The sequence below is a fragment of the Dipodomys ordii genome, unplaced genomic scaffold, assembly GCF_000151885.1.
Source record: "Dipodomys ordii isolate 6190 unplaced genomic scaffold, Dord_2.0 Scaffold20, whole genome shotgun sequence".
In the NCBI taxonomy this organism is placed as follows: Eukaryota; Metazoa; Chordata; class Mammalia; order Rodentia; family Heteromyidae; genus Dipodomys; species Dipodomys ordii.
Genome location: NW_012267236.1, coordinates 7,271,612 through 7,283,758, shown reverse-complemented (window position 1 = coordinate 7,283,758; position 12,147 = coordinate 7,271,612). Strand labels below are relative to the sequence as shown.

General features: G+C 35.3%; 1 protein-coding gene across 1 annotated transcript in view; it reads left to right on the top strand.

Annotated features, from left to right (window-relative positions):
• The window catches only part of Bre (brain and reproductive organ-expressed (TNFRSF1A modulator)), a 405,798-nt gene that overhangs the window by 139,961 nt on the left and 253,690 nt on the right, over positions 1–12,147 (top strand). The window contains exon 6 of the mRNA XM_013013787.1: positions 553–627. Within this exon, the coding sequence (XP_012869241.1) occupies positions 553–627 (75 nt within the window). The remainder of the gene's footprint in view (positions 1–552; positions 628–12,147) is intronic.

The following is a 12,147-nucleotide window of genomic DNA, read 5'->3' as shown; positions in this document are numbered from 1 at the left end:
CACCACATAAGCAAAAAGAAAAAAGCCAGAAGTGGCACTGTGGCTCAAGTGGTAGAGTGCTAGCCTTGAGCTGAAGAGCTGAGGGACAGCGCCCAGGCCCCACGACCGGCCCCCCCCCCAAAAAAAAAATTATCACAAAGGTTCCTTTTTTTTTTTTGTCGGTTGTAGGGCCTGATCTCTGGGTCTGGGCGCTGCCCCTCAGCTCTTAAGCTTAAGGCTAGTGCTCTACCACTTGAACCACAGTGCCACTTCCAGCTTTTTCTGCTTATGTGGTGCTAAGGAATCAAACCCAGGGCTTTATGCATGCAAGGCAAGCACTCTACCACTGAGCCACCTTTCCAGCTTCCCATATTATAATTTTATCACACATTTAAAATGTAGATTTTGGAGCATTTTAGTAACTAATAGTGTTCCGAATTGTTTTTGATCCTTTTCTACTTTTCAACCTTCTTTTCTTACCTGATGTTAGGGAACAGGTTGAGTTTTTGTCTGGCTTTAGTGATATTTTTCAATGTATATTTAATTTTAATCTTGTACCTTTTTTTCGTACAGACTGGTGAATTTTCAGCTCGATTTCTTTTGAAGTTGCCAGTGGATTTCAGCAATATTCCCACATATCTTCTCAAGGTAAAAAATTATATTTTATTGAGTCAAGTACTGATGGCTCATGCCTATTATCCTAACTACTCAGGAGGTTGAAATCTTCGGCTTGTGATTTGAAGCCAGCTTCAGCAGGAAAGTCTTTGAGACTCTTGAATTAGCCGTCAAAAAGCCGAAAGTAAAACTATGGCTCAAGTGGTAGAGTACTAGCTTTGAGAAAAAAGCTACCAAGCCCAGAATTCAAGCCCCAGGAGTGTCAAAAATGAATGAATGAATGAATGAATAAATACATAAATAAGTAAAATAAATAAAATTGGTATATAATTGATATAAGAATATAAGAGAATTTTTGCTCAGTCTCTGAACAGTTGCTTTGTCAGCATTTTGTTTGCATGATGAATTCTTTTTTTTTAAACTATTTTTTTTATTGTGAAAATACTGTACAGAGGGGTTACAATTACATGGCAAGATAATGAGTACATTTCTTATCAAGCATTGTAGCCTCCTCCTTTATTTCCTCTTCCCATCCCTTCCCATCCTCCCCCCGTCCCCCCACCCAATCCTCCCCGCTATCCACCTCCCCCACCACCAAAGTTGTAAAGTTCATTTTTTGACATAACGACTTGTACATGCATGATGAATTCTTTTGAAAATATTTACTACAAAAAGATTCACTGAGCTGGACTTTGGTGGCTCATACCTGTAATCCTAGTTATTTAGGAGGCTTGAGGTTCAAAACCAGCCTGGATAGGAAAGTCTGTGAGAATCTTTTTTTTGTTGTTGTTGGCTGTGGTGAGACTCTTATCTCCAATTAATCACCAAAATCTCAAAATGGCACTGTAGTTCAAAGTGGTAGAGCTCTGAGGAACAGAGCTTACAGACAGCGCCCAGGCTCCATGTTCAAGCCCGACAACTGACCAATGGGGAAAAAAAAAATTGCTACCAAAATGCTAAAATAGTAATCTTAAAAGTTCATTTAGATAGGATATACTTGTATGAGGCAAAATTTTATGTGTATTAAACTTCAGGAAAAAGTTGCTTTTAATTAAGAATTTTATTATAATCAAATACTGTTATAAAATTTATTGGATACATTGTCTTTAAGTGAGATTGCATATTAACCACAGTGGCTGAAGGGTTTTTCATTTCTATTATGTCAGCAGTTGAACTTGGCTATTTTCAAAGTTGGGATACTCAAGACTCAGAATCAATGTACAAGACACTCTTTAAATTGGGATGCAGTATTATTTCTCTTATATGTACAATCTAGTTCTAAAAGAAGGAGAAACATGAACATAAAAGGGGGGACTGTTGGAATGGTGAAATCGGTAGGAAAGGGGAAAAGAAGGTATGGCAAATATGGTTGATGGAACTATATAAATATAAGTACTTACATAATGAAATGTAATGAAATCTACTTTTGAGAAATTGTGAAAAAAGCTTTAGAGAGGTTGAAGTGAAAGGAAGATGAAAGACTAATAGAGAAGGTACATATGATCAAAGTAAGATATATGTATTTATGGGCATATCTTAATCAAATCCCTCATTGCACACAATTAATATACACTAATACAAATATTTTTTAAAAATTGGAAGCAGGCCCAGGGGGCAGCTGTATTGGGAGGGTATGTAGATATTTTACAGAGGTCAGCATTGACACCCAGAGACTAGACTGTGGTTAGTTAGAAAAACTAAATGGACAAAAGAACAAATTCTGAAAAGAAAGCCATAAGATAGAGGCTAGGTTTTAATACAAATGAGGATTTAAGATGACTGGCTGCCCATAGCCCTTATTTAAACCTTATTTATGGTTATTTAATTTCAATCCAATGTAAGAAAAATTTCTGCCTTCCTAATTTGATGTTGTTAGAAAGATAATGGTGTTTGTAACTATCTAGAGAGAAGACATAGCCCTTGTACAAGTTTCCCTGAACTGAGTATCAATATCTTGTTCTTAATCTTAATAATGATTGGAAGTATGGTTTTGTAGACTATAGGATAAAACAATAGAAAGAACTAGGGAGTTTTTTATGCATTCTATCCGAGGAAATTTATTTTTTCTGTGAAAAATATGGATTTTTTGTGTTTATTAATAAGCTTTTAGTTGTAGTTTTCAGTTGCTTAGTTTTCTACTCTGTACACCATGGTTGTGATGTGCAAATGAGACTGGAGGTTAGCAACTTCTGTCATTTTTGTTTACTCTGCTTTGGTTTGATCTGTGATTATAAGGCACAATTGATTAAATTTCAATGATTATTGTGCTCTAATAGAATGTCAAGCAGATTCCTTAGAAACTGCTATAACACCTACCCAGTAATCTTCATCTATTCCAGTTTTTTTAATTTGGTTAAAGTAAAATTCAGTAGTACATATGAGTAAATTATTTGTATAGTCATCTTAATCTACAATTACAGTGTGTTTGATTTGTTGGGCCTTGTCTGTTCAAGTAGCTTTTGTGTTTACTTAACATTGATGATTGACTTACTATTGATTCTTTTGGCCCGGCTCATGTCAGGGCCAAAGGAAAAAAATGCAGTTTGCTTCTAATCTAATGTTTTTTCTCTTTAATATTAAATTCCCTTATATTCTGTTTTAGAATTTCTTACTTTGTAATTTGCTGTTACTCTTCTTGCCAGTCAGACAAGACATAAGTAGAACCCGTTTGTCAAAACTGTAAAGCATGTTTTCTCTTCCAAATTAATATGACTAGGGATTTCTTTTCCTTTAGATAAAATGCAATGACTTTCTGGATCTTTGGTTCATGGAAATTAAAACAACATGGATAAAAAGGGAAAATATTCTAGTATAACACAAAACAAATTTTGAATATAGAAAAAAAGTCTACCAGACTATCAGAAATAACTTAGAATACTTGCCGAGGGATTAAAGATCTAAGTTCATGAAGCTGTTGTATCATAATCTTGGGACATTTGACTGTGCTTTTTAGAGGAAATTTTCATTAAGAACTCCTTTACATATTACTTATATTAGCTTGCTCTTCATCTGTTTGCTAGGCTTGTAATTAATAGTTTAATTTAAAGAAGAAAATTTACCTCTTCAGTTCCTAGGATTAGGATACTCTTCGCCAAGGCCAATATTCTTTTTTTATTTTTTATTTTTTTTTGGGTCCGGTTGTGGGGCCTGAACTCTGGGCCTGGGCACTGTCCCGCAGCTCTTCAGCTCAAGGCTAGCACTCTACCATTTGAGCCACAGCGCCACTTCCGGCTTTTTTCTTTTTTTTTGCTTATGTGGTGCTGAGGAATCGAACCCAGGGCCTCAGGCATGCAAGGCAAGCGTTCTACCACTGAGCCACCTTCCCAGCCCCAAGGCCAATGTTCTTTTATCTCATCTTCCCAAGCCATTAAGTGGTAAAGTAGAACTTTTAAATACTGACATAGCATGGAGTTTGACTACATACTCTGTTTGCTACAGTGTAATTTCATTATACTATGATGAAGCCATCATTAACTCCTAAATGTATATTATTTATTAGATCCTTTTTTCACACTGATAGGATTTTCTGATATTACAAATATCAGAATATAAATATAAATATAAATATTCAGTGATACAAGTTTTCAGAATATTGTGTACATGTGTGTGAGAGAAAGTAGTGAGAAAGAGAGAGAGAGAGAGAGGATAGAGAATAGAGACTAGAGAATGAGAATGAAACCTGGCTTAACAGTCTGAATTTTATTCTTGAACAATGTCAAAAGCTTAGATAAATCAGTTATGTAAAAACTGGTTCATTTCATAATTCTAATTAACCTTTGTCTGTTCATTAGGATTCTTTATTTGAAAATGGTAAAATCTAGCATGAAATTATATAAACCACATTAGAAATGATGTACAAATACTCTACTCCCACAGACCATGTAGTAGAAAACAGACCCTATATTGTACAGATCAGGCATAGACCAACCTTCTCACGTCTGTTCCACTCAGGCTCAGTTACATACCCCATAACTCCTCAACTCATACACTTTTTGGGGAAAATTGTGGTTTCCCACAATAAAAGGGAGTTTATTGAAATGATGAAAGTATAAGTTCTCATTATGGTATTTATCCAGGAAAAGGTTATTTTTAATTATATGCATGTATATCCATGGTTCCTGCATTCATAGATTCTGCATCCATGAATTTAGTCAAACACAGATGGAAATTGTTTGGGAAAAAATTGTGTCTCTGAACATGCATAGACTTTTTTTTTATTTTTGGTTGGTCGTGGGCTTGAACTCTAGGCTTGGGTACTGCCCCTGCGCTCTTCAGCTCAAGGCGAGCACTCTACCGCTTGAGCCACAGTGCCACTTCTGGTTTTCTAATGGTTTATTGGACATAAGAGTCTCACAGACTTTCCTACCTGGGCTGGCTTTGAACCGTGATCCTTAGATCTCAGCCTCCTGAGTATCTAGGATTACAGGTGTGAGCCACCGGCACCTGACTTTGTATACACTTTTTATTCATACTGTTGTTTCTTAAATAATAAATTATAACACTTATATAACATTGTAATAGAACTAGAGATTATTTAAAATATATAGGAGAAAATAAATAGGCCATATGTAAACAATTATGCCATGAAGGTCTTAAGCCTCTTACAGATTTTAGTACCATGAAATACTAAATGAGATATCATGGTCCTAGAACCAATCTCCCCTGGATACCCAAAGATAATTATACTTTCTCTTATGAAGAGCTATCATTGGAAGATAATGCTTTTAGTTTTGTTAAGATGAAAACTGTTCTCTATATATTCCCATATTTATTTTTGTTTTGAGAAACATTTCTTTCTGTTTTTCTTGGAAAAACCATACTCCCAGTGAGAGACCTAAAGAAAAGATTCTCATTTGTCTACTAAAATTTTTATTATATAACAAAGAATACTCATAAATTACAGATACAACATTTAGGGGGAGGAAAGAATCTTACTTAAACATTATGTGTATTTGAATTTATCTCTTAAAACTATGAGCCAGTTTTATTGAGAATATACTGAAGTGAAAACCCTAAAGTTAACCCCTACTGTACTATCAGAAATACCTTGGAAAATACATATTTTTCATTGGATTGGAGAAGTAAATAGTTATTTCCTGCTGGGAATGCATGTGACAAACAGAACTTTCCTCCCTCAAAAATAATCTTTGACAACTTTTCTTTGTTGCATAAGAAAAGACCATATTGCTTATAAATAGTTCTGGACTGTATCTCAACTAGGTATGTTTGGGCTTTAGTCCTGCTAGGGCAGCATTGGCAATTTTAACTGTGCACTATGATTGAAGTATTTGGACTTCTGGTTTCTGCACTAATCTTATTGGCATCATTTTACATTATGGAATGCTTGATGAAATGTAGTTTTTCTGTGGAATCTGAATCATGACAGTATATGGAAATAAATTACGGATGAAAACAGTCATCTATGTTAGGAAATATGAGGGATATGCTAATCAGAGCACACAGTCCAAAAACAGGTCACTCTGCCAGGCAAGGAGAGAAAGTAAGAATTAAGGTCAGGTTATCATGACATATTCAAAAGCCTAGGAAAGGTGGGAGAGTTGTAGTAAATATCCAGGCTATTAATATGTGATAGTTGAAACAGGTCACTAATGTAGAAGAGACTATCTTACGGTCTCTGTGTGCTAGAAATTATCTGGTCAGCACCAGGGGCAAGCCTCCTCAGCCTGACACTAGAAAGTCACCTATTTGAGGTCAGTCTGCGTTCAGTCAAAGCCACTTTTACAGGTGCAGATGTTCCTGTGACCGAACAGATACCAAAAAGTGCTCTGGCTGGATAACATACAACAGGACATGGTAAGAACTGTAACAGATTAGGAAGTATGTGCAGCAGCTGCTATACTGCTACGGAGTTGTTTTCCATGTAAGAGTATGAGTCCAGTGTTAGCAGGTATGCAGATGTTATTACAAGAGGCCTAGAAGCTCAGGCTTTTACTTCTTTTAAAATGAAAACTATCTGCTTTGTATGTGATGGCAATGATACATGTTTTCTAAAATAGAATGTGTAGGCCAAACAGATACATGTTGCCTAGAAAGCCTAACAGTCTGATAACCAAGTGGGCCGCAGAACACTTTTTTTTCCCCTTTCCTTTGTTTACACATATGGAGTGGTCTTAAGGGAGACCTTACTGTGGTGCATTGGATGAAAGTAGGACTCTTAATTAGAATTTCACTTGATACTTGAATCTCAAAGTGTCAAGTACTGCTGTAACAACTACAGCCAGGTACCCAAATCTCAGGGTTTGATTTTAGATACAGAACCATGAAGAATACCTAAGTATGAATTTTGACTCAAAATGCTTCTACACTTAGGCAAATGACTAGATCAGAAAAAGAGGGAAAAAAAAGAAAGAAACCGAAGCAATATCATTGTCCCTAAAGACCCTATAATGTAGCTGCTATGACAAAGTTAAGAAATATTACCTGGAAATAAGTATTATCTTGAAAGCTACATTTATAACAGTAGGCTTTTGAAAATGTAAAGATCGTATGGAAATGTCAGAGAGAAATCTATTAATCTGTAAGGCAATAATTATAATAAAAACAGGAAAATAGCATAAAATTTGTAGTTTGTTCTCCATTTGAAGTAAACTTGAAGAGCTTGGCTTAGGAGGCTGGAAATGGGATGAAGGACAGCTGAAATGCAGATAATTATGCAATCCATGGTGAGACTGTGAGGACATACTTAGACTTCAAGAGAAATTTTTCATAAGAGACTAGTAAGGGATAAAACTGGAAAGTTGTAAAGATCTTGATTGCTGGAAGAATAATTCAGTCCTCACTAAAAAGGTAATCTTCATTCTGTTTATATCTGGATTATCATGGTAATAGCCTCATATTGCATTTCTTTGATTCGACTCCGTCCCACATCTGACCTTTTATTCAGTATTATTGCCAGACTAATATCTTTTAATCTTCTTTTGAAACCAGTTGTGATTCTTGTTAGATGCTCCTTCTAGAGAATACCTTCTTCTCAAGCACTATTTTATATAACTTCCTAACAAGTGATTTTAATCAGAAACAGGCTGCTGCTTTCCCTGCCATCTTGCCAGTACTGTGAGAATTCCCAGCAATAATATTCTTCTTCACTGCTCTGAGTTCCCTACTCTTTGATCATTTCCTGAAAAAAGCACTTCATTTACCTGAGAAGAAAGAGAAGCACCGAGTAGTTCACATTGCTTGCCCAAGACCTTAAGTGATTATTTAGAGCTGTTGACAGTCTTAATTATTGGCAGCAAGGATGGGAGCACTAAGAGGTCAAGGTAGAGAAGAGGGACAGTGAAACCAAAGAGAACCTTTTAAGGAAGCAGTTCAGGAGGCAGCTGTGAGAAAAGGAAAGACCTGAACTTGAAAGGTAAAGTGGAAGGGAATTGTCATATGTGTAGAAGGACAACAGGAACGGAACATTGTATAAGGCAAAGCCTTAAAAATATTCAAGAAGGCAGTGGCCAGATGGCACTCAATGAACAACAGTGGAATGAACAAGAAGTGACATTTGATTTAGCTTCAAGGTCAGAAATGGTTAAAGTAGAAAAAACATTCTCAGTAGAAGAGTCAGGATAGGGACCAGATTATTGGTGTTAATAAGCAAATAATCAATTAGGAAATATACTTTGGGTCTTTAACAGACTATTTTGTGGAAATGGGAAGGACACTTGAATAATTGAAATGTCCAAGTTGTTCTGGCTTTGGGAATATATCTACTGAGACAAAGTGAAATTCACAACTGATATGTTCACATATTATCAAAAAAATCATAAAGAAAAATTTTTGGTAGTTTTGGGGGTTTAAGTCCTCATTTTTTAGAGACAGGGGTTCCCTATCCATACCAGGCTGATCTTGAACTCTCAATCTACCTGTCTCTGCCTCACCAGTAGTGAGATTATACTGGCATGCACTACCAGAAATCATTCAAATTCATAATATACTTCAATATGATTATCTTACTGATGTGCTTTGTTTGAAAAATTTAAAGGAAATGTTGCTGGGGTATATCAATTTCTTTCATATACTTAGGAAAAACAGGTAATGGTCTGAGTGTTTAAAAAGAGTATAGAGGACTGTTAAATTTTGTGACTTGTCCTCAGAATTGACTTTTAATAAATTGATGTGGTTTTGAAACTTTTTATTCTTTTTGCCTTTCCTTAAAATTAGTGGAAAAGTTTGTTTTCTCTGTACTAAAAAAGGAGAGAGAGAGAGAATTAAGCTTATTAATCACCATGAGATTCTTTTAGAGGTGGGCATCAATTTTGACTTCTTTTTAATTTGAATTATTTCAAAGTCCATTTAGTTTTACTTATTTGCTAGAAAGAAAACTGGTAACATCTCCCAGATAGTCCCTTTATTTAAAATCCAGTTTGCTGTTAAGGTGCTACATATTGATTATAATTACTTCTTAGCAAGCTTAAGATTAAGATTTTAAAAAAGCCCTCTGATCTTCATGAATAAATGAATATAAATTCAAAGACTAACCTCACAAAGCCTTTTCTCTATATGACACCTTAAATAAAACCCTCAAATTTGAGACCTTTGGTTAAGACAATTTTTTGTATCTGATGAAACCACACTTAATAAGCAGCTTTTAGAAAAGACTGCTTTAAGTTACTCTTGTGCAATCAGTTTAAAGCAAAACAGTTAGTTGTCTGCTACTTTTAAGAGTATAAAGGATTTACAGGGAGCTCTCATCTTATCTCAAAGGAAATAGTTTCTGTCTAATCAAATGGGAGTGGGCATACTTTTATAAAAAGGAATGTGTACCTAGAAGAAAGTGCCATAAAAGAAGTGTGCTGTTTATTCCTGTAATAAGTCTGATTTATACTTGCTAAATTTGAGCTAAATGTGTATCTGGAACTTAATCAGAAAGACTGCAATGAAATAATCTGAACTGTTACTCTGGAGGGAAATACCTACTGTTGCTTCATTAAAGATAAGACTTGTGACTTGAAGTTCACTTTCCTTGTCTCACCTCTCCAGAGAGAGAAGCAGGACTTAGAGAGCAACTTACTTTAGATGAGGGGCCTGAAATCTTCTCTAAAGGGCATGATGGTAGAATTTTAGGCTGATTTGCCATATGTTCTCTGTCACAACTACTCAACTCTGCTCTCATAGCATGAAAGCAGCTACAGACAATATGTAAATGAATGAGTGTGGCTGGGTTCCAATAAAACTTTATTTTCAAAAACAGGCTTTGGGCTGGATTTTGCCTATAGCAGTAGCTTGTTGATTTCTTTTCTGATTGTGGAATGGGATATTTCTTTAAAAGGACCTCTGGTTAATTACAGTAGATAAATACAGCGATTTGACGCAATGAATGAGTAGTTTTTATATCATGACTTGTTTATACTTTACTGTCGCCTTCAACTATTTTGAAGTCTCCCTCTATCCTTCCTTTATTCTGTCTTTTCTCTTTTTAAATAATATGTTAGTAATATATAATTTATTCAGTTTTCTTGTATATCTATTTTTCCCAACCTACAATTAAGATCAGCTATTTCAGTGATTAGAAAGTTTATGTCCTGTCCTTCTGTCACTCCTGCCCAGTTTGCGTGTTTCAATCTTAACCAACAAGGTGATGGTATTAGGATGTGGGACTTTTGGAAGTCCTGAAGGTAGAGCCCTTATGAACAAGATTAATGCCCATATAAAAGATACCTTAGAGAGCTAGTCAGCCTTTTCTGCTATGTGAAGACACAGCAAGACGGCATTAACTGTGAACGAGGAAATAGGCCGTTAGCAGGTACCAAGTCTGTTCTGGCCTTGATCATGGAGTTTACATCCTCCAGAACTGTAAATAATAACTTTCTCTTGTCAGACACTACCTCTTTTATAGTATTTTGTTACAGCAATCAGAACTAAGACAGCGAGGCATGTCACAGAGGATTGTTGCTAATATTCATGAGGTGGCATTGGGATTAGAGAAATGAGATTCTGATTCTGAAGTTTTGTCATACCAAGGACCTAAAATAGTCAATGCAACTTTGAAAAAGAAGAGCAAGATTGGAGGACTCATTACTCTCTAGTTCTGCTATAATCTGATCTTAAATATCTCCCCAAGGACCAGGTGTTGAAGGCTTAATGGTTCCCAGGGTCATACTGGTTGGAGGTGGTAGAACCTTAAGGAGGCGGGGCCTCTTAACAAGGAAGAAGTATTTAGATAATTGGGGGAATCCTCTGAAAGGAGATTATGAGTTCTGGTCTCTTCCTCTTCTCTTTTTTACTTACTGACCATAAAATAAACAGTGTTATCTTGCTAGATGTTGTGCCATGATGTCTTGTTTCAGGTACTAGAAATGTTTGTAGCAAACTTAGCATACTTTTCAGCTTGGAGTTGGTGTAGAATAGAAATGGTTTTGATATTATTTATTGAATTAGTATTTCAAAGTATTGAATTTATTATTCAAAATATTCAAATATGGTAGGACAAATTTAATCAAAATTAAGATCAATTTATGGTACCTCTTCATTTTTCTTTCTCCTTATTCTTCTACCTCAAAATCAAAACTCAAACTTTGACTATTCCCAAACATCCAGATATGACATACGATATTTTGACAGTTTATTTTCCTACATCCCCCCTCAAAATGAAGAACAGTCACAAAAAAACTGAAAATTCTCCTTTTGGTTTTCTTTTATTACAGTTTATTTTGTTTATAGTTTTATGATCTACTTGTGGTTTTCTTTATAAAATTACAGTTAGATTATACTGTTCAAATCCTTCAGCTGACCTGTTCTACCCTTTCCTATGCATGAATGAGGAGGCTTTTATTCTGCCAAGGGCCATTTAGGTTTTAAAAATACAATTCACAAGCCATACAAAATCATTAATACTGATAGATGGCCACTGATAGCCAATGAAAAGCATATAGTCTGTCCTGTCTTGTGCCAGATGTTTTTGAAGGCCTTCCATGGCTCATGGGCCACAGTCTCTCCACTGATTTAAGCAGTAATCCTTCAAGCATTCTGTTGTGCAATAATAGAGTGTGCCTTAGCAATATAAATTTGTCTGTATATAATGAAAACATGTCAGTATAATGCAAAAGTTGTCATGATTTATAGTTTTTTTTGTACCCCTAAGTAATAGCAGCCATATGCTAAGTACACTGATACAAATGATATAGCAATCTGTTGAAACATAGTATGTTCCATTTAATGGCTGTACATTCCATATATATGTATATATATATCAGCTCAGTTTACCACATATTATCTATTTATTGAGTAGTTTCTCCTTTTCTTTGTGGAGAAGAGACAGAGATAGCACAATGAGTCAGAACTATTCTTCATGGTATTACTGTGTTTTGTCCAAGTCTGCTTTTCCACTATAATTTCTCATTACCTCTACTTGTCCCCAGAACTCAGAAATTTCAGTCTTACCTGTGGCCCCTTCTACCAAATTACCTTTACACTAAAAACTACAAAACAGTATGAAGAGAAAGTAAAGAAGATATAAACAAATAGAAATGTTAAATTTATAATCAAGACATTCATTATTTTAACACTAATCTTTCTAAGTTGACATATAGAGCTAACACAATC